The sequence below is a fragment of the Lathamus discolor genome, chromosome 3 (genome assembly GCF_037157495.1).
Source record: "Lathamus discolor isolate bLatDis1 chromosome 3, bLatDis1.hap1, whole genome shotgun sequence".
Taxonomy (NCBI): domain Eukaryota; kingdom Metazoa; phylum Chordata; class Aves; order Psittaciformes; family Psittacidae; genus Lathamus; species Lathamus discolor.
In genome coordinates this window covers 56,726,287-56,748,952 of record NC_088886.1, presented here as the reverse complement: position 1 = coordinate 56,748,952, position 22,666 = coordinate 56,726,287, and the positions used below count along the sequence as shown (strand labels likewise).

Here is a 22,666-nt window from a genome sequence, read left to right as displayed (position 1 = left end):
TCTGGCCTGGTTTTGGCTGGGATAAGAGTTATTTTTCTTCCCAGTTGCTGGTACAGTGCTGTGATTTGGCTTTAGTCTGAGAACAATGCTGATAACACACTGATGTTTAGTTCTTGTGCACTAGTACTCTTTTAGTTATTGCTCAGTGATTATTCTAAGTCAAGGATTTTTCAGTCTTTTAGTTACTGCTCAGTAGTGATTACTCTCAGTCAAGGACTTTTCATCAGTCTCGCATGCGTTGCCAGTGAGGAAAAGCACAAAAAGCCAAGAGGGAGCACAGCCACGACAAGCTGACAGAAACCAGCCAAAGGGATATTCCACACCACAGCATGGCATGCTCAGGATATAAACTGGGGGGAGTTAGCTGGAAGGGTCAGATCACTGCTGAGGGACCAGCAATTGTACTGTGCATGCCTGCAGTTGGCTGGTTGGTTGTATTCCTCTCTATTTCCTTTTTTATTATTATTTATTTATTTTATTTAAATTATTAAACTGTTCTCACATCAAGTGTTTTACCTCCTTTTTTCCCCCCTGATTCTGCTCCCTATCCCGCAGGGATAGTACTTGGTGGCTGGGCTTAAACCATGTCAAGGTCCTAGAGAGGTGCCTTTGCACCCCTACACCTTGGGCCTCACCAAAAGGGTCATGACTACAAAGCAAGCCAAGCATTCCCTGGAGAGCTGCCTATGCAGGGGCTGCTGCTTGGCTCCTGGGAACCAGCCTTTGGGGAGAGGCAGGGCAGGGCTGGGCCACTGCAAGTCCCAGCATGGAATTCGATTTAGGCTTAGTGAGAAAGTGCTGGGGGAAAGATAAAGCCAATTCCTGTATCCCCAGTGAGCTCCAGCTGGGCTCTCTCAGTGAAACAAGGACTGCTGCTGGAAGCTGCTGAGAAACTGCAGCCCAGAGGCCGGAGGGGCGCCTGGGGCAGCGCCAAGGCAAAGCTGGAGGTCAGAGGACAAGAATGCTGTGCAGGAACAGTGCCAAAACCCAGGCTCCAGCTCAGCCTCAGCAGATTTGTAGGACTAAGGTGAGAGGAAGAGAGGGAAAAGACCTCCACCTTGTGCTAACATTTTGGTTTAATACATACCTGTTAGGATAGCTAGGAAAAGGAGAGCCTGTGGCTCAGCTTCAGTCACTCAAGGCACTGTCGGCATTTAATGGATTTAAATTACTTCTTATTTATGCTACTTTGTTATTTTTTCCAAAAAATAGTACCTAGACAGTAAGAAGATATTTTATTTTAAAATGTTTTTTAAAAAAACATATTTTATTGTCCACTGTGTAATATGCCAGTAACCATTGCATATAAAGGAAGCATTCAGAACATTATAACATATATATAACACATAAATATTTTAGTTGTGATATGTTAAGATTGATAATCCTTTCTCTTATGTTACTGGTAAATAGACCTGATTTCTGAAAATTAAAATACTATTATGAGGGATTACTATACTACTACTATTTTAAGAAGTAAAAAGATAAAATATTTTATGATATTAAGAATCTAAATAATTACATAAAATGCACATCTCTGTATATATTATGTTCTAGTAAGTGAAGGGGATTGGGTTAATACTGAATATGCAAGTATCAGTCAATATTAATGTTCCCATGAAAACAGATCTCTCTAAAAAGCAAACACTAAACAGAAAAAAAACTATAGTTAGAGGATTTTAATTTCAGGGTTCTGCAAACTGTAAAGTTCAAGATAAATGCATTGAGCTAAATATCTTGGCTAAACATCTTACCTAAACTCAAACATTTTGAATGCCTTTTCACAACTACAGAGCAAAGGCATTTGAATAATAAGTTGCGTTGTCAGTAGCTACAACAATTCCAATTTGCACTATATAATCTCATACTTATTCTGAGGTTTTTCCCAGGTCAAAGCTCTTCCTACTTCTCCACCTGAGCAATTTGATAAAGTTAAGACTCGCACTGAAGATTTTGTCATGATGAAAAACCATTTTGTAGAATATATCAATGGGTAGGTCTCCATTTGGATCTGCGTATTTCAGAGTTGTCATTGGAGTGTACAGGGTGTTGGTCTGATGGCGAAAAGGTGGATTTTCTGCAAGAATTACCTTCACTGTATGCTGTCAAGAATGAGAAAGAGAGTTGTTAAAGAATCTTTACCAAACAAAATAAAAGCCTAGCTTTCAGTTAAGCTGAGAAAAAATGGAAGAATAAAGTGCTAAAATGATGTAAAATCCTGTATGTAGTTTTATTATAATTTTCCTACAATGTTTTTTTAAAATACTTTATCTTAAATATGCCCCATCCCTGGCAGTATTCAAGGCCAGGCTGGACAGGGCCTTGGGCAACATGATCTAGTGCGAGGTGTCCCTGACCATGGCAGAGGATTGGAACTAGATGATCTCAACGTCCTTTCCAACCCTAACTATTCTATGATTTTCAAGGTCATCTGTACTTCTTACTTATTTTTAGTCCTATTTCTGTCTATGTATACCATGGTGATAACACCTTAGTATCCTGAATAGTCCTCCAAAATTATGCTTATATGCCCACAATAGGTAGATCCTTTTTTTCACAGTTCACTGGGTAAGGATTAGAACCATGCACTTCGCAGCAAGATCTGGGAACATTCAGTTGACACTGAAGTTATTCCTTAGCAGCAAGCACCTGAAATCAGTGTCCTCTTCCATAGCTTTGCCTAAATTTATCTTCCTGCCGGAAGCCTCAAGCACCAGAAACCACATCCATGTATCTTCTGTTGTACTTTTGTGGTCTGAGGTGGCTGAGTGAATTTCACATTAGGGATTACAAGTGAGATAGAGAGAAGAGCAGCGTTTACTACTGGTTGGAACCCTGTGTAGAAGTATGGTAACACTGCAGAATGTTCAGATTTCACCAGATGATGTGTAAGTGCATTTAACACCTCAGTGGTATGTATACTGCCATTAAAAATGGTCTTCAATACTTCAAAATTAATTTTCTTTTAATATTCTGAAGGGGTTGGTTTAAAACTCTCCAGAATCTCTTGCCTTTTTAAAAATTCATTTCAGATTGTGTCAGTTACATTTAATTAAATCTAATGCTTCTATCAACAAATAAAAAACAACCCACCAGTCAACCAGTGCATTTGTAAATTACAAAGAAAACAACAACAACAGCAATCAAGAAAAAAGGAAGATGGAGAATCGTTTAAGAGTTACCTCTGCGACCTCTTCAGCACTTTGTCCCAGGCTCTGAAAGATTTGTTTGTAATTTTTAAGGTAAATATTAGTAAACATATCAGCTGTTTCTTGATCTGCAGCTGAAAGATCCATTTTCATTCCATCTTCAAACACTTTTCTTTCAAACTCTGTAACAACGGGGCCTGGTTCAATCAAACTTAACCTGTTCAAAAAAGCAAGGATATAGTGGTTATCAACTATCCTCCGTGGGAAATACACCCCTCTGTCCTTCTCAAAAAGGGACGTTGAGGAGTTGTACTGTGAGTACATGTTAGCAAGCAATATTAAACAGGACGTTCTGTAAAGGGAAGCCATGCCACGTCATTGCTCTCATGCTCCTACGCATTCACATGTAGTAGTAGAAATCTGCAGAGCTTAAATGTCAGCGCAGTGCTGTAACTTAATTCATGGCAGAAGAGAGTGCAGTTGTTACTTGCTGTCTCACAGATGCAGAATCTAAGGGTGATTTATCCACAAGAACATATCAAATATTAAGAAAAAAAAATTTAAGGATAACAAAATTCCTTACTTTCTGACCAAAATCCTATATTGATTTCTTTTTTTACAGCTTTCCTATAATAATACTACAAGTAGTTCAAAGAGGTGGGGGATTTGTGAAGCTATCAGTGTTACATCATGCAATATCCCTCCGCTATATTGTAATAAAACACAATATAGAGAATTTTGCTGCTGCCAGATCTGGAAAATCTTATTTGGCTCGGTAGCATATTACAGCAAATCACTCAAATACAGTTACTAGTGAGTTCTTTCCTGGTTCTTCTCTCAGGCAGCAATTACTTCCAGCCACTCTTTATCAAAACAGTCTTTGGGATAGGATCTCTTCCTAGACTTGAGTTCTGATCAGGCTCTTCTTCAGGACTAAATCAAGGTATTGACCTTGACAGGAGAATTCCAGCTGCAGCTGGAATTAAAGCCTTTCCTCTTGCGTCATTCTTCACACCAGACCTTGAACTTTTTCCATTCTACTTTCATTTTTTTTAACCTCCTTTTTGCTGTTACCTCATACTCTTTAAATCATACTATGAATTCTGGTATATCCTGTTTATCATTACAATATATTTGTTTTAAATCCCTCCAAACTTCTCAGAGCAGTATGCTTCTCAGTTTGGATGGTGCTTTGTCTTGTAAATCATGGGATTTCCAAGAAGCAGCTGTCTTTTCTCTCAGAGCACAAGGGCTAAATGCTTGGATGCAACAGATATTTAACAACTGCTGGACATCTCACAAAGAATAGTAGCAGAATTACATGAATGGGAATATACATGTGACAAATCAAACCCCAAAGACCCGTAGATGATGAACAGGAGGACCATTCTCTTAAATAATGTCTTAAACATTAAGTAGTAGACCACACTCTTCTCACTTTCCTTCCATCTCCTGTCATTATAGGTATCATGCCCTGTGTTTCCTTCTGATTGATTTCTAGTTGCTCACTCTCTATGATGAGTTCCTGACCTTTTTTATCTGTGAATTGCTTAAGAAGTCTGTTATCCTTTCTAAAGGAGAATATTACAGGTTGTTATTACTGTTTTATTCCTATGATATTGTACGCAAGAATCTTTTCAGAAGTGTGACATAAACTGTATCTTATCCAAACCTAAACAGCTTTTAACTGTCCAGGAGAACATGTTTATTTTATCATGTAGACATTTTTATTTGCATACATAGTGTGAAGAACATGGACAATTCTATGCCTTTTGTGATATACGATTTCCAAGAGCTCCTCAATCTGTTTCTCCTGGATAGCAGCAAGCTTTAAAAATTTGTCTGCTAGCTCTGAATATATTTACAACTATCTAAAATACAAATACACACCAGTGGATCAATACTTACTGCAGTTTGAACTTGAGCGCTTGTATAGCTAAACTTTCGCAGAATCCTTCCACAGCAAACTTAGATGCAGCATAAACATCATTAAATAAGATACCTGATGGTGCAAACAAAACATCTTGAGAACATGACTGTATTCAACACACTATCAGTTTAAAAACCTCTTCTATTTTCAAAAAATGTCCAGTCTTGCAGGGAAAACATTAGAAAAATCCTTGTTTATACTGAATCTAAATACTGATTTTTTTGCCTATATTCTCAAAATTGTTTATTCTAAGAATGTTTGAACAATGCTTTTCCTCCTCCTAGCTGATGATCTCTTGGGATGATATTAAATATTTTGTAGTGTAAGACATGAAAGTATCTGAACAGACAACACCATCTGCATTATTCATTAGCAAAACTTTAATAGGCTATAGATAAACATAACCTGAGCACAACGCAGGAGATGAGATTATGCAAGAGATCCAGCTTGCATGTGAGTGATTTAGCAAAACTAATACATCAGTCCATCTAGTGGATGGTAAGCGTTGTATTAAACAATAACAACTCTTGAAGTTTGACTTTGGACCCTTGCTCACCAGAATAATCCAGGTAAAATCAATGCCACCGTTGTAACAATTGAAACAAATACAGTTAGACTGAATGAAATGCAAGAGTGAGAACATCCTCATCTGTCACTAAAATTAGACTGTGTAGTTTTACGACAGCAGAGACTTTACAAAAAGTAAAGTTGTCCACAATATGATTGGATTCTATTCCGTTATTATTGTTCAGAGTGTAGTAAGCATGTTTGCCTGTCCTCAAAATCTTTTCCACTAATTCTTTCCAATAGGAAAAGTAATGCTAAGCCCTGTTTTCCTGATAATAAAAATAAAAATAAAAAAAAAAAAAAGGGTGAAAAAAAAAACAAAAAACCCCCGAAACCCCAATACGTATCAATTGACTCTAAGGGCTTTGTTGTTAAAATGTCTTGAGAGTAGTTGTGTAGCAACATAAAACTTCAATGCATAAAAACTATCAGGTGTATCTAAGTGCTATGCTTTTTATATCAGAACTTCAGCATTCCAAAGCACAATACTTAGATATGCTTTTTTTTAAGATAAAGACCTAAGCTTAGATTTTGAACACTGAATTCTTAGCTCAAATAGAAAAAAAAAAAGAACAAAAAAAGCAACTTTGCCTTGTATTCCCATAACACTGCTTATTATTACTATATGTCCACTCTTTCTCCTCTTCATATCAGGCAAAATCTCCTTCAGGAGTCGAACCAGTCCAAAGAAGTTGGTATCCATCACAGTTTTCATCTCATCTATAGTCTGACATTCAATAGGTCCAATGAGCCCCATTCCAGCATTGCTAACTGCACAAAATGATAGACAACAGTGAGCAACAACCTCAGTAAACATTAATTCAATCTTTACTGTAAAGATTTACTTGAAAGTAAAATGAAGATGAAGGATTAAATGATCCCTAAATAACCCATGAAGAAAAGATTAAAATACGTTATTCTGTCACTAAAGTTTTGCAAAAACACTTCCATACTTTTTATTTTTAATTATGCCTTTAATACAATTTAAATTATCTGATATTTTGCATTTTAACAAATTGATTTCTGATTAGTCCCATTTCTTTTAATTACAAAAATGCTATAGGAAAATGACCCAAGAATCATCTGTATCTGTTTATGATTCAACATTAAGAATTTAAAAGCTACGGTCTGCTTTTTGTTTTGTTAACATTCACATCTTAGAGGGAAAAAAGAAAAAAAGAAGGAAAAATTCCCAAACCAACACACTTCCATGCATTTTTATTCCTGGATATTATTTAGTGGGGAATGATTGCTAGAACTGGCATTCTGCACTACAACGAGTATGCCAAGTTAGAGTATAATACAGTTTGCAGAAGCAGCTTATTAAACAGTGCTTTAATAATTAATCAAAATAAAGGCAGGCCCATAATTTTCTGTTAGAGAAGATTTAATAGTTGATGGTGTAAGCAGTTCCCATTTAAGATATGTTTATTTTTAGCAAGCTGTTATGGACATACTTCTTGTTGAATGATTTGTAAAGTGCAGTTACAAATCTCAATACAAAATGAAAGTACCCTTACTTTCTTTGCAATTCTTCTTTTCAATTACCAAACGCTGCTGCTTTCTTAGTACAGAGAGCTGTCGCCTTCATTGTAAATAGGGCTATGCTTCATTGACAGGGCAGAAAACTTGTACATGAAGATGCCAATTTAGGCAAAAGTTCTCACATTTACTGAAAACTGTAATTCTATCCAAAACACTTCCCTGTGTTCAAGTTTCTTCTTTGTAAACACGGAAAACAAGCTTCCCTACTTCACAGAAGCATAGTGAGATTTAATCCACTCATGTCTGCATGAAGTCTTAGGAATCTTGAACAAAATATACTAAGTAATTATAATTATTTTGGTATCTAAAAAAAATACATTAATGAAACTTCTTCAGGGTATCTAAGATGATGCTAAATAGAAAACTGGTATCTCTTCATAGCATAGACACCCAGTACTTGCCGAGGACATCAATCCTTCTGTCAGGGATACTGTTCACACAAGCTCTAATAGACTGCTCATCACAGACATCCAGTTGTTTAATTTCGAGGGTTTTACCCAGCCTTCGGCCTGCAGCTTCCTCTAGTGGCTCTTTCTTGGCCAGATTCCGCATTGTGGCATACACTGCAACACACCAGAAGTAACAGTTACCAGAAATAAAACCTCTTCTGTTCAGTCTTACTGAGAAGTATTAAAGAATATTGATTTTACATCCATATCTTAAATACAAGTGATGATTAAAATTTAAAGTAGAAAGAATTTATTTCAACATACATTGTTACTGATATCCCAGAGTCTGGGAAATCTGGGAAGTCTGGGAAATTTTTGCTGTGAAGAAACTCAGAAGGAGAATTAAACCGCTGTTTAATTCATACATGCAGTGTATGAAGATAATATTACCACCAAAATTTAAATAATGGGTAGCAAGTCACGCTGCTGAATCATTTTTAGGTACCTAGAACCTAATTTTAGACTCCATATATCCTTTTTTTTTAAATCACTGTCAACATGTTTAGAACAACTTTATTTTTATTAAAAAGTAGAAGGCAGATGCTTCCTTAGGTGGCAAAAAACATCTTCTCAAAATAGAAATGAGTTTTATCATTATTGTGGCCTAATTACACAGAAAACTATGAATCTGCATTCAGTCAGTTAGCAGTAGAATACTGTGAGAATAAGTGTGAAAAACTGAATTACCACACATGGCTGTATTCGCCTTGCCATCCATTGCCAGCTGTAGCAAATACCCCATTTTACAGCAGAAAGACAAATTCCAGCCCCTTTGTTCACCCTCTTAAAGCACATTTCCTTAAATGTGCTTTAAGGAAAAAACTGCAAATATAAGAACTGCTCTTTTACATGAATTGCTCTGGTCTTCAAATGGGTATGTACATTCATTCAACAAAGATTTTAGTACACAGAAGGAAAGCTAACTACAGCTGTGAATGTATATCCAAGGTAGCATGGTACAGACATTTACAGCTATTTCTTTTTACACTGCTTTGTGAACCATTCAGTTCAAGTAGCTGTTCAGCTGCAATACATATACAGAAATACCATCTCCTTAGAGAAAGCAGTGTATTTTCACTGTATTGTATTTTCTTGACAGTAGGAGGAGGGAAAGTAAAAAGAAACAAGTCACCAAAATGAATACAATCACTTGTTAAATCAAAGAGAAACACATTAGTACTGCCTTGAAGATTATGATTTTATAAAGATAAATAACAGATAGTTACCTTTAAATCTCTTCTGTTCATCTTTTGCCATTTTTACTGCTAACGCCAGTCCAATTCCTGAGGAGCAACCTGTAATGAGGACATTTCTTCTTGCCATTCTTTTCACCGGGTGATCCAAACAAGAGCTCTTGTTCAGAGGAGCAACAACCTAAATGTACCTGCAGTACAATGCAATTGGCCTTTAATGCTATCTCCAGCTTTCCTGAGTCAACAAATCTGAAAATGCACACCTGGACCCTGCATGATTAAGGGATAATCTCCAAAAACAGAAGCAGATGCTCCTGCATGAGCTTATAATCAGCATTATTATGGATTATATGAAATACAAAATTTGATTAATCTTTAAAATGAGACATTTGTTAAGTACATGGATTTTTTTTTCAGTTGTGGAATAACCAGTTTGCATACTATGGTCAGGAAAAGCTTTCCCACAATTCCAACTGGTCTGTAGTGTCGAGTTCTCCACTTACATCTGTGGAAAGTAAACTACACCCAAAATGGGATCCCTCTTCCTAAGGTGTTCAGACTTAATACACTTATAGCACTCTCCTCATTCTTTTGCAACAGAATAAGTGTATTTCTTCCCTGATGCCTTACTACTATAAAAGTCCTAAAAGGACTTACAGAAAAAGTAAATTGAAAAACTGGATGTGGATTTTTACAGAAACAAGTTGTTTAGAGAGATTCCTCACATTCTTTTTTTGCACTGTTCCCAACAAAGAATAGGAAAAGTTAGCAAGTATGCTGGCAGTGGGGAACAGTCAGGAAGACCAGCTCCACTGTATCCTTGCTACTGGATCCGGTAGCCTCTTTGAACACTTTCTAGTGTCAGAACTAGCATGATGTCTGATTCAGTTTTAGCTTTGGAGAAAATACTCCACCAACTTCGTGAATAAACTCTAAATTAAATGGACATTTGGACTGGCAATTTTGTGAAATTGCCATTTAACATACAGAAACTGTAGGCAGAAAGAAAACCAGTCTCTGGTGAAATTTATAACCCATCCTGAGTGACAGAAAAAGAATCACTTTAATAAGCAGTTAGCCTTCTGAACAGCATTCAGTTAACTGCAATGCCATTATAGCAGAAAAATGTTTTCCAGGATTTGGTAACCCCATGTTAATGCAATGCAGTTCAGAAGAATTAACTTAGCATTCCAGTATTCACATTCATGTAAATTGGTTGGTAATGTAAGAAAAGTAAGACTCTATAGAAAAAATTAACTGATACTATGATGTTAGAGAAGAAAATATACAAATGTCCCTCTTTTCCAAAACAAATTCACTTGAACAGTATACGTGGAAGCATTAACTTCTTAGGCAAGCAACAAAGCAGCAAGATGGCATTCAAAGTTAGAATATAATTATTCAAAGAAAAATGTGATTATGGTTTTATTTAGTTATCAGGTTTGATCCACAGTTTTACCACAGAAGTTGGCATCCAGACACACAATTTCAGTGCAAATGCTGTTTAGCTGATTCAGATATTAAGCAAATTGCTTTTGCTGCTCATGCACATTTATATTTAGTCAATGTAGGAGGAGCAAGCGATGCTTTATGCAACACTCCATTAGTGGAGTAGAATACCAGTAGTGTTGTGATGCAACTGTAATTACAGATGGGTTACATTTTCCACTTGAAATACTGGTTTGAAGGGCTTATATGTTCTTCTGGTTTAAAAAACTCTCTCTGAAATTTGATGTGTAGATTTCTAGCCTGAAGGAAAATGGATGTGCCTAAAGAGAAGAAAACATTAAAGTAGTTTAATATTTTTCAGTTATTACACTGATCAACCTAACTGTAATGCATTTCATTTGCTGTTATGTAGAGAAACAAAAAGCTAGATTTAAAACACAATATTTTTTTGCTACGTAGTAATTCTCGTAACAGCAAAATAAATAATCTGAAACTGCAGAAATACTTTAGATGAGTGTATCTTGACCTTATCAGAGATAGCAAAATAAGTGCCTGGTTTTGTATAACCACTTAAAGTTGTATTTGTGGAACATATTTGCATAACAGGTAGGTAGTGAAACACCTACTTGCTATCCAAGGAGTTTAGCACACTTCCACCTGCAGAGCTGCTGAAATACAACAGATAGATTTGTTGCCTGAGATATACTTTTAATATACAAAACACTTAATTTAAGCCTTATCTTTAAATTGCAATATATTCAGTTCTCTTCCTCTGCTTTATGTTAGATAACTTTACTAGCTTGATTTTCTAAAGTACAAGCCACATGTCGTAACACACACTAAATCATGTTTGCATTTAGCAGACTCAGGTTTAGGTCTCATAACTGTATTTGCAGTTTCTGATGCTTATGTGAATATGAAAGTGTTAAAAACTGAGCCCACTAGTCCAGTTTCTACCAGCTAAATTGTGTAGTACTTTTGGAAAAATGAAAATAAATATACTTTAGAATGCGTAGTTACGATGCCTATTTAATTACTAGTAATTTTTGGATGGATTTTGGCTTGGGGAAAAAAGAAAAATAGTTCAAGCTTTATGGCCCTTGTCCCACACCCATTTGCATGGGTGATGGAACATACTGCTTGGAGTAAAGCAAACAGGTTTTGCCATTGTCTATTATCAAATCAGTGTCCCAAAACATCTTACAAACAGGTCAATTTTAATAAGATATTTTGTCTGCAACACTGGGGGAGGGAAGAGAATTCATATTCCCAAACAAAAATTGTTTGTATGGTAATGCCATTGTGCTCTTAAGCTAGATATGAAACACAAGAACACAGTTCAAAGTCTTTGGGAAAAAATAAGAGCCAACATTAACTCCTGCAACTTAAAAACTAAAATTTATTTCTCAAAAATAAATTAATATGTTAATAATAACAACATCAAGGCAATAATCTCAGAAACAGTTGAAAGAGTAAAAAAGGTTGCAATTTGTTTCAGTACAAATAACCATATTCATCATTTACAAATACAACATTTCCTTTTTGAATGCTCAATTATGTTGTTGAATGCACAATTATGTTGCCAGCAACAGCATTCCTGGGTTACTGCTTGTCCAATGAGCAATATTCTTTCCTTCACAAGTCTTGCCCCTGAAACAAAACACCTGTAATCAGAAGCTTCCTTTAAACTCTTGCATTCAGTTCACCATATCTAAATCCATTTGTACCAAGATGTTACTTTTCAATATTAAGATTTATCTTACAAATTCAAGAAAACTAGCTGCAGGTCTCAAATCTGTGGTTTCTTCCTCAAATTCTGTCCCCCAGACTGAAGTAACTAATGCATTCTTTTCCTGTAATTGAAGTGCATTTCCTTACAAAATGAGTAAAATGTACACATTTTTCAACATATATTAAGTTCTAGTAGATAAGTAGGAAAATAAGATCTAGAACATTTTGAAGGGAAAAAGATCTTAATATAGAAATTGCTGTAAAAATGTACCATTTGAAGGAGCACCGTCTTTTGAAATAACTCCTCTGTGGAAGGCTTAAGGCATGAACTGCATTATCATGTTTAAGTTCCTAATAATTTTGGTTTCTGAGCACTCAGGAAGTGTTTGTAAAACCCCTATCAACTGTATCAAGTATTAAGAGGAAAACAGCTTATGATTTCTACCAATACAAATGGAGACAATCTTATCAACATTAATGTAAATATTCTGGATTTTCTAAAGGCTACAGAAATAAATGTAGGCAAACACAGTATGTTTGTGGTTGGAGGTGGGCATTTTTTGGTTTATTTCTAGAAGTTCAGCCCTCACTCCCCTCCTTTGAGAAACAGGCTTATATGCTGGACCTAAATATTTGACAGTTTATTTGCAGAAAAACACCAAACAGGAGTTTTAGCTGATCAGACAGCCAGTCTCTCTAGTATACCATATGCAGCAGCTATGCTTACATTAGCCAGTACTGTAGCACAACAGAGGCCATACCAGCCACTAATATTGCATAACATCCCATTATAGCATGGCTCCTGTTAATTATAAATATCAAAGTGATTATGTTGTATCTATACTTGTTCAGCTTAATACTTATTCTTCATAAGGAATGCTATAAATAGAGCACATGGACATCCATCAGTAGCACATAAGCAGCTTAAAACTAACAAAGGAAAGATTATGACAATAACTTTTAATTATTTTTATACACATATATTTTTACAAAAACATGGTAAAAATTTCCCTTTTTAAAAACTGATCTTTGTAAGCACCAATTTTTTTCTAACTTCATTTACCATTTTTAACACAATTTCATTTCTCGTTTCAGTAAGAAACTGGGGCCATATAAGATCAATTTGCTTAAGCCAATCTTTTTCTTAAGAAATTACTTCAGCTCCACAGAAAAGTGAAATGGCCACTCTGAATGTTCAGAAAGATATTTCCTTTTCCTTTATTTGGAATACTTACAACTACTAAGGATAGCAGAATGCTGTATTGTTACAAGATCTTCACTGGAGGTTAAAGCAGAGTGAGAACAAAGAACAATTCAACTACAATATCTGTGACTTGATCATTTTGTGAATCCCAAAAGGGCAAAATGGACCAGAGGAAAAAGAATGAGACAGACTATACCTCCAGGCAAAGCACACAGACACACTGCTCTACACACACACACAACCCCTTTTCCCCAGATAGATTAGGCAATTGAGTTGTTAGAACTAGGACAAAAGGTTTCTGTGGAAGACTGGTCAGTCAGTCTGCAGTGTGTTACTAACAGAGGAAGTCTTTTCTTGCATCATGTTAATATACTCAACTTTTAAACAAAGAAGCAACCATATCATATTCTAAATGGAGCTAGAACCCCTCTGCTATGTACTTCATACTCTATGCAGAATGCTTCCAAAATCCAGTGTTTTATCTACTTACTATAATGAAAATAAACCTGACATTTCATTTACTTCATCCCAAGTCTCTAAAGGAACACGACTGGGGTAGGTCTATTTTCAATGCCTTTCTTATATCCTTTCATGATGCCCCCTACGTGGCATTCCTTAGCAAATATAGTGACAAGACAACCTGTCTGGAAAGTAAGGGTCTAGTCAGCAGTTGTACAGGGGCTAGCTAGGAAAGCCTTCAGAATCCTCCCCAAAGTCCTAGGAAAAGTTGGCAATATGTTAGTGATAAGTGTGAAGGGTAGCAGCAGCCACTGTCCTGTTCTCGACTGTCATAAATAACCTTTAACAGAAATCAAGAGGGAAAAACTGACATTGCTTTAATTTGCAGTGAAAGAACCTTCATATTCATCTCTGACACAGCCAAGTCCCCATAGAATACAGATCAAGAGCCTTTGATGACTACATAAAAAGAAGACTTCTCTGATATCTTATCCTAGGGAAAGAAACAACACCCAAATGCAGCATAATCGAAATGGCAGGAGCCAGTTCAGTTTTGATGTTTACCTCTAGTTGGCAAGCATCTGACTGAACTTACTTTTGCAGAAAGCCTGTGTACCTCAAATTGCACTGTACTTGAAGAGAGTGATTCATGCCCCAAAACCAGATTTGTAACACTTCAAAAATTAAAACTTTCTTTATTCTATCTGCATGTTCCCATTCACTATGCCAGAAAATTCCTCTTCTCATTCCTATAAGCATGCTAGATCTCTGTGCTCTTTTGTTGCAATTATTTTCACAAGACAGATAACCAAATCGTAAGAAGCTCTCATCATATGACATGCTGTTTCATTTCATTTCAGAGAAGACCATGTCCAGAACATCGGGTTAAACATAATCAATATTCAGAGTTCCTAAACATAATCAATATTCAGAGTTCCTCACAAAGCAGGCAATTAAGAGCATGCCATTAAATTTGTTATTTTAAATCATTAAACTGGCTTAACTTTAGGGGATTAAGATTCAGGAAACACCAGGATATAAAATGCAATTACCTGGGGAGAAGTAATGACGCTTCTAAAGAGACACCGTATCACTTCTGCTAGGCAGTTATGGCAATGGCATTAAGAATTTATCATTTGCTGTGTGTCCAGGGAACATTTTACCTTTTCAAGAGGTTCTAGTTGTTTCCTTCCAATTTTTTTCTTCAGCTGATTTATTTCTTGATCTCTCTGGAGCAATTCAAACTCCTTTTCACGAAGCTCATCTTTGGAACGCTGGAGTTTCTGCTCTAAGCTCTCAATCTGAACAAGAAATCAGAACAGATATTTTACTGAATTCAGAACAATAAAAACCCTCCAAACAAACAAAACTCACCAATACCATGAGTATTACCTCTGACTTTGGAATCCCTTGTCAACTTTTTAGTTTATATTTATTTTGTCAACATTTTCCTTCATTAGAAAAGCAGTTTGGGAGCTATAGCATATCAAATAAAAGAAATAATTTCATTTTTATACTGGTATATCCCTGCAAAATTTTACATTTTAATTATTTAATTGAAACACGTAAAATATTTTTGTTTGTACATTATTTAGGTACTCTCTTCCCTGTCCCTACAATAAGGAACCTGTTTTACTCCTCTAGTTTGAACCTGGCCAGCTACTGTGTCCCAGGACCAGACTTTCTGCCTTTTGTTACAGAAACTTAGTTTTTAATCTAAGCAAAAATTACCTGCTTATTGCATTCCTTAATTTCTAGCTCTGACTTCTCTAAATTGCACTCTAATCGTATTATTTGTTGTTCCATTTCTCCCCTATGTTCACGAACTGTCATGTCCAACTGTGTAATCTAGAGGTAAAAGAAGGAAGAAAAGTAAGTATTTTAATTTGAACTAGTATGCAGATTTTAAGTAGTATTACAAAATACGAAAGCAAAAGGAATGAAACTAATCCTTTGTAGTCTTCAAGAATATTTTCTCAAATAGCCAACTACAAATGCAGCCAAGCTATCCCATTTGAAAAACAGGAGCCAAACACAAGGAGGAAAGAGGAAAGTTGGGGAAGTCCGTAACTGAGTATGTTTGGTCCTCAGATACAGACAGTACAAACCTAGTTCTCAATGTTCTAAGCAGCTTACTATACTAACCCATCTTGTAAGAAGGCGCCAAATTTTGCCAAAGCAAAAAGCAAAAATTCCTACTGCTTTGATAAATTGCTTTTAAATCCCCGCCCCTCCTTCTCGCTGATTCCCAAATATTCCTGCATACACAGGCTGGTAGCTCCTGCAGGAAGTAGCTATTAGAAGGCTAATGATAAGTGACAGAAGAATAGTTTTTTCATTATGGGTGTCAAAACCTGAAGCCAGACCAAGAGACCGATACTATTTCAAGTAAGCTACAGAAACTTCTTCACAATAATGTTTTATATTTAGAAGCTGCTTTAGAGCTAATAAAATATGCCATAGAGCAAAAGGAATCTATCATCTCCAAGCACACTTCAGTGCAGATCTTCCCTTTATTTTATCAAACATCAAGATGACAACAGTTGTCCTGTAGCTTTATTGCTCAGGATGAATTAAGGGACAGGTTTGCAGGAGGCTTCTGTTCCATCAAAACAGCAGTCTTTAGTCCCTTAGGGGAGCACAAACTGAAGTTCCTGCTACCGGCTTCAGTAACACACAGCTGGTTTTGAGATTGACACTGTGGCTGTATTAACAGTATAGGTTGGAGTGATACGTGAAGGCAACTAAATCCAGCAGGCTATTTGTAAGTTACCTACTACATAACAGGAATAATTGTCCATAACATACTTAAAATGATCTAACCTGAGCTGCTCTTTGTTTCAGCTCCCAATTCCTTTCTTTCAGTGCTTGGTCCATATCAAGGAGTTCTTGCCTTCTGTCTTCAATTTCTCCCTTGCAATACCTGAAATTCTCATGTTTAATTCACATTCAGTTGCTTAGCTTCTAGTACCCAGCTTGAAAATGATGAGATCTATTACTTAAAGCTAAATTACTCTAAAAGGTGAATTAATGAATGATTGCAAAGAAACAAAGTCAAATGAAATAATTCTGTTAACTATATTCCAGGTGGAGATTTCTCAATAACTTCATCATTCAAGTTATTTAATTGGTTATTAGGACAAGATGTTCTTAGAAAAGAATAGTAACATTAATTTATAGCCAGAAAGGAAACTGGACAATTTCACTGTAAAAGAAAGTAGCTCCTCTTATTTCACAGCTTTGGGATTCAGCAAATAATTTTAGTTGATTTTAAATCAGAATTTAAAAAAAGGAAAAAAGAATTCAGCACCACTTTTGGAAATCAAAAGGGAGCTGATGAGCTATTGCATCAACTTATCTTACAGCCACAAACCCCTAAAACTTACAGAGAGCTGCTAAGAATATAAAAAGAGGCCATCCAAACTATTTGTTATTCCTAAGGAAAACCTAACACAGATAAGTTCTCATGATGGAAAAGATACCAGCTTACCTGAGCTCAATTGTCAGATTCATGATAGCAACTTGCTTCTCCTCCAGAGAGGACTGTGCATTCTGTAATGCATCTTGCAATTCCTGAAGCTGTGTTAAAGTGATTTTTAATTCTCCATGGGCATTCTGCAATGCTGACTCTAGTTCTGCTATTTTCTGTAAGGCTTCCCTGTGGCAAGTCTCACTTTGAAACAGCTTATCTTCTAATTCATTCACTGTTTTACAAACACACACAAAACACAAAATGTTTAATCATCAGTATGATAATTAGTATGCAACACTGCTGCCTACTAGCACTTGTGGTCATAATCAATGTTCAATATCACTATTTTTAGGAAAATGTAGAAAAAAGTGACTTCTGAGCTTATAAAACAACCTTTTCATGGTACCTAAGTGTCTTTTTATTCATCTCGATCTATAACTAACTTGAAATAGGAGCATGTATCGAAAAACATTTGGCCAAGGAAAAAATACAGAGACATAGTAACTGAATATGTGGTGTTATGAAAAATGCAAGCAAGATTGTAGTATACTTCCTGTTTTAAAAGAATGGTAAAGTTAAATTAAATGGAGGAAGAGGGATTTGAAAGTTTGTCATTTCCACAGTATCACAGAATCACAGATTGGTTTGGGTGGGAAGGGACCTTAAAGCTCATCCAGTTCCAAGCCCCCACACAGGGATGGACACCTTTCACTAGAACAGGTTGCTCCAAGCCCTGTCCAACCTGGTCTTGAACACTGCTAGGGATAGGGCAGCCATAGCTTCTCTGGGGAGCCTGTACCAGCGCCTCACCACCCTCACAGGAAAGAACTTCTTCCTAATGTCTAATCTAAATCTCCTATGTCAGCTTAAAGACATACCCTCTTGTCCTGTCACTCTATGGCCTTGGGGAAAGTCTATAGACTCTCTTTTGGGGTTTTGCTTGTTTAAAGAGTTGAATTTTTGTGAATAACACATGCCATTATTAAACCTATGTGTCTTGCTTGACTATCACATTAAGAATCTGCATTCTAATTTACGAGGAAAAAACTTCATCTGGGGTAAAGGTGCATCCCACAAAAGTGAGTATTTGTAAAGCTTTCTTAAAAAAGCTTGTCGGGTTTTAGGATTTGGGAGGGTTGGGGTTTTTATAACTATGGAATTACCCACAGATTAAAAAAGAAACCCAGTTTATCATGTTTTGACTCTGATGTACTTGATTATAAAACAGGGCAAAGGAAAAATGTCTAATCTAATATATACAGAAGTAATAGCATGATGAAAGGAAGCCTTAGAAATTACCCTCATTTGTCTTTTCATTGAGTTCTGATCGTGCTTCTTCCAAAGTAATATCCAATTGATTTATCTGCATTGCTTTGTTTTCACCATCTTGTTTTAATTGTACAACTACTTTTTCCATATCAGTAAGTTCATTCTTGCACTGATCCATGTCCATTTTAATTTGTCTAAGTAAAAGAAGCAACCAGAACAAAATTAACCTTGTAATAGCAAAAGCCTACATACGTATGTCCTCACATGGTGTAAGAAGACAAGCATTTGTGAGTAAATTAGAATTTAAAAAGTCATGTTAAGTAGGCTTTTCTTGCAGTGAAAACCATATTCTTTAAGACTAGCAAGGTCTCCTAGAGTCTACTACCTAAAATGACAAGCAACTTGATATGATTTGAATTGCATTATGAAATTCCATCTTGAACAGGTTGCTGGAACCTGCATGAATGCCACTGGAAGACTATTGAGAAACTCATGCCTCTGCTAGTTAAAAACATCCTTCTGATTTCCAGTCTATGCTCATACAGAGGCTGAACTACACAGCTAAATTCAACTACATTCAAGTACATTCAAGTACATAGCTGAATACCATTTTAGACAGCAATCTTTCTTATTGACATATCTATCTGCAGAATAACCTCTCAGTTATTCTAAATGTACCTGATCGTGCTATTAAGTTCATCCACCTTCTTTCTGTTTAAATCTGCTTCCTGAGCAGCTAGGCGATGCTTCTCCTCTACTTTTCTCAACTCATCTTCTGCATAGGCTTTCTGCTTCTGAAGCGCTTGTTCCAAATTGGATACCTATTGAAAATGGTATTTTAAAAGTGTTGGCACTTCAACATTACATGCCAAAGAAATACACATCCTTGTCTGCAATTCACATAACAAGAGTTTTAACACAACTGATTTCTTTATAGTCTAAAATTGTTTATAATATAAGACCAGAACTTTGCAGTCACATTTGAAAGACAAATAGTTTCTAGTAAATACAACAAGATCCAACTTTCTGAATTTCAGTACATCTCTCCTTAATTGCATTCTAGGGCTTGAGTTTCCAAGTGTTTAGCCATAATAATGCTAGAGTTTCTGATAGCATAGAACCTAGCTTAAGACAAAACAAACCACTAAATTAGTTATTTTAGATATATCTAAAATAATAACTATTAACTCAGTTACCAAAGAAACATTCTGATTTTAAAGGTATTACAAAAGCATATATTAAAGCATTTAATTATCTGTCTTTATAGGTAGACACTTCTCAGCATACTTTACCTGTTTTTCAAGTTTAATTTGATTATCTTCCAGCTCCCCATTTCTAATAGTTTCTTGCTGTAACATTTGCTGCTGATGATGCAAAGTTTGTTGTAGAAGAATATTTTGTTCACTTGTGCCCTGAATATTCTGATCTTTTATTTTTATTTCTTTCTGTAAATAAAGAACCTGAAAACACATTGATTTTCCATTACAGTAACACATTTTTATTTACACTTGCATCAGCTATTCTCTTCATTCTTAATAAGCAGAGAATCATACCTATGATTCAATAAAACTTCTGGCTCTGAATTTATTGCATTACTGTTTCAATAGTATGTAACATATTTCTTAATTCATCACTGAGTTGTACTTCATAACGTGAGTAAAGAAGTAACATAACAGCTCCAGGTTCTGCCTTACTGCTTTCTAAATGTACCTAAACTTGTCAATATTTTAAAAACATCTATCAGAAAGATTTTTCATTTCTAAATTAGTGAATTGCTTTTCTTTCTGTCACTTTTCTTTATTTCTTAGCAAGCACTTGTTTTCTCCTTGAGATTTTGTTCTCAGTCCTCCCCTTTATTTTTTCCTGCCTCTATGACAACAGTCATTCCAATAAAAACTAGGAATTCTGAGTGCCTATCTTGTCATGTGTTGAGTGGTCTGATTTCTCAGTGATGAATTACAAAGCCTCACTTGCTACCCTTGAGTTTCACACAGCATCCATCTTATACTGCATTTCACATGCAGTATAAGAACAACAGATTTTAGGGCTTAGAAAGTAGCAGTAAATAACACAGGCTTATGCATAACACAGACCATTGACTTCCATCTAGTTACTCCTGTATAGGGTCTAGTAATCTCCAGGTGACTCTACCTCTCTCTCAGCAAGTAGGGCAGCACTGAGATGAACAGCCTGCTATGGTAATTAGTTCATGTGGTTAGGCATCCTCACAAATAAAAATTCATACTAATAATATTTAAACTTAATTCTTTCTTGCTTTCATGTAGTACTGGAAAGTATAACAAAACTCAGGGGCTTGAAGTAAAAATTTTCTTATGGCCAGGACCTCTCCCCCATTATGGTACTTGAAACACAAAGCAATTATGTGCACCCAACTTTGTATTGCAGTGGTTCTCTCTTACTGTTTTCCCCAAGATGTTTTCTTTCACTTAATTCTGATTTTGTTACTTCTTTCAACAGTTCCATTTCTCTTGGTAGTTCTTTTCCCTAAGCTTATCCACTGTTTCTTAGTTATGATTTTCCCCTTTACCCTCAAGTCCTTTTTCAGCTTACATCCTAGTTCCCGTTGCAAATGTTTTGTCTATTTCACAGACAAACTTTTAGATTAAACCATTGGTAACAAGTGTTCTCTGCAATACAGGAGAGTTGTTCAAACAAGCTGTTACCTCTTCAGACTTCTTCTTGAGCTGATTTTCAAATAATTCCTTATTTTCTTGTGACTGATTCAGATACAGTGCAACTTCTTCCTTACATATGTCTAGTGCTGACTCAAGTTGTCTCACCTAATTGAATGTAACAGATCACTTAAAATTCAATGGTATACTTTTTATTAAATAATCTAAAAAAAAAGTGTTAAAAACCATCTTTGTGCAAAATGACTGAAAAGCTCATTTTTATCCAAAGAGTATTAAAACACACAAAGGAGATTATGATAAACTTCAAAACTGCAAAAGTATTCAGAAATTAAAATTACTTGTGAAATTAAATTACTATACTTTAGACTGTGTTTAAATCAGATGAAGCTATCAGTTATGAGGAGGTATTCCAGTATTTTTCAGTACCTAGAATTTAAAGGCAAACATAAGCCCAACACCAAATCATTAATCTACCACGTTATTACATACAGAATTGTATAAATAAATTCCTAATGATCACCATGTGAGTTGTGACAAGTCTTTCTCAAAAGTAACACTCAGTTCTTAATACAGTTCCTCTCAGAAACCTACTGAATAGTCTTTTTTTTCTGCACTGACAGTGCCTGAGTTCTACTAAAAGCAAAAAGAAAGCAACGTCGACACTGTTCATCTATTTTACCTTTTTAATATTAATTTGGATTTGAGTAATCTCTAACAAGCATTTTATAATCTTGAACAAATGAAAATTATAATGAACAAACTCCAGAGGTCTCAATCCATAGTAACTGAACTTTTAACTGTTCACTTTCAGTGCTAAGAAGACTTTTCTTATAAATGAGAATTGTCCTCAACTTAGCTGCAGATTGGCTAATGCTTAGATGCTACCAGTTTTCTAAATCGTACTGGAATGTATACCCCCCTCCTCCCCTAAATCGAGAGCTTTCTGAAAGTTATAATTTTCTGAAGTTATCTATTTCTGAAGTTGTAATGGGTCTTAATTTTAAATCTCTGGAAAACATCCCAAATATTACAAAGCCACTTGAATAGAGAACTGGTCCAACATAAGTTCAGAAAGAGCATGCTACCTGCTAAATACCCAGTATCTTCTCGGTGATATCCTGAAGACCGAATACTGTTTGAAACCTGACTGTGGTAAATCACCACATGGCAATGGTTTATTAAAGTACTGTTGGCAAGTGCTGCGTTGAAAATACTAATCAGGGAAACACTAGGAAGAGGCACATATGGCTAAAAACATGACCAATAATATAATATCACATATATCCAAAATGTATGCTGTATCTAGAGTAAAAATCTGCATAATATTCTTTGTTAGATGTTTTACTTTGAGTATAACAAGCACGAATCTGACCTCTTAGTAACTACAGTAATTTAATAAAGCAATTATGCATTGCATAATCTCTTACTGCAGGTTTCATCATACTACTTTCAATTAAAAAGAAAAGGGAAGACTTAGAGTTAGTAACTTCTGAAATACTTACATGAGATAAATTTCTATAAAGCAACCTCATTATAGTTTTTCTATGGAGGATAAAAGGAAATACACCATCACTGCAAACTTTAAAACTATTAATTGA

At 35.6% G+C, this 22,666-nt stretch overlaps 2 protein-coding genes across 6 annotated transcripts in view; both read right to left on the bottom strand.

The window, feature by feature from the left end:
• Window positions 1–1,280: 1,280 nt before the first annotated feature.
• On the bottom strand, window positions 1,281–8,995 carry LOC136012304 (retinol dehydrogenase 8-like). Its single transcript, XM_065675407.1, has 6 exons — window positions 8,864–8,995; window positions 7,590–7,751; window positions 6,235–6,414; window positions 5,055–5,148; window positions 3,180–3,363; window positions 1,281–2,099 (listed from the first exon to the last, which is right to left on the bottom strand). The coding sequence occupies exons 1-6, from the start codon at window positions 8,958–8,960 to the stop codon at window positions 1,866–1,868; spliced, it is 951 nt and encodes a 316-aa protein (XP_065531479.1). The 5' UTR covers window positions 8,961–8,995; the 3' UTR covers window positions 1,281–1,865.
• The window catches only part of CCDC18 (coiled-coil domain containing 18), a 28,483-nt gene continuing 14,692 nt past the window's right edge, over window positions 8,876–22,666 (bottom strand). For 3 of the 5 annotated variants that reach the window (XM_065675401.1, XM_065675400.1, XM_065675402.1), the window contains exons 17-26: window positions 21,099–21,215; window positions 19,707–19,874; window positions 19,093–19,235; window positions 18,445–18,608; window positions 17,164–17,377; window positions 16,497–16,596; window positions 15,405–15,521; window positions 14,837–14,974; window positions 10,491–10,599; window positions 8,877–8,932 (exon numbers count right to left, since the gene is read on the bottom strand). In XM_065675401.1, coding sequence (XP_065531473.1) covers window positions 10,522–10,599; window positions 14,837–14,974; window positions 15,405–15,521; window positions 16,497–16,596; window positions 17,164–17,377; window positions 18,445–18,608; window positions 19,093–19,235; window positions 19,707–19,874; window positions 21,099–21,215 — 1,239 coding nt within the window. In that variant the 3' untranslated portion in view covers window positions 8,877–8,932; window positions 10,491–10,521. Of the gene's footprint in view, window positions 8,933–10,490; window positions 10,600–11,662; window positions 11,930–14,836; window positions 14,975–15,404; window positions 15,522–16,496; window positions 16,597–17,163; window positions 17,378–18,444; window positions 18,609–19,092; window positions 19,236–19,706; window positions 19,875–21,098; window positions 21,216–22,666 lie in introns of those variants that run through there. The other 2 variants (XM_065675405.1, XM_065675404.1) reach the window with 2 other exon arrangements.

Excerpts from the sequence above, each read along its gene's own strand:
- LOC136012304 (XM_065675407.1), bottom strand. The coding sequence starts at position 8,960 with ATGGCAAGAAGAAATGTCCTCATTACAGGTTGCTCCTCAGGAATTGGA. Across the intron at positions 5,149-6,234 it reads CAGTGTTATGGGAATACAAG|GTATCTTATTTAATGATGTT; the intron begins GCAAAGTTGCTT and ends TTGCACCATCAG. Across the intron at positions 2,100-3,179 it reads GTGCTGAAGAGGTCGCAGAG|CATACAGTGAAGGTAATTCT; the intron begins GTAACTCTTAAA and ends CATTCTTGACAG.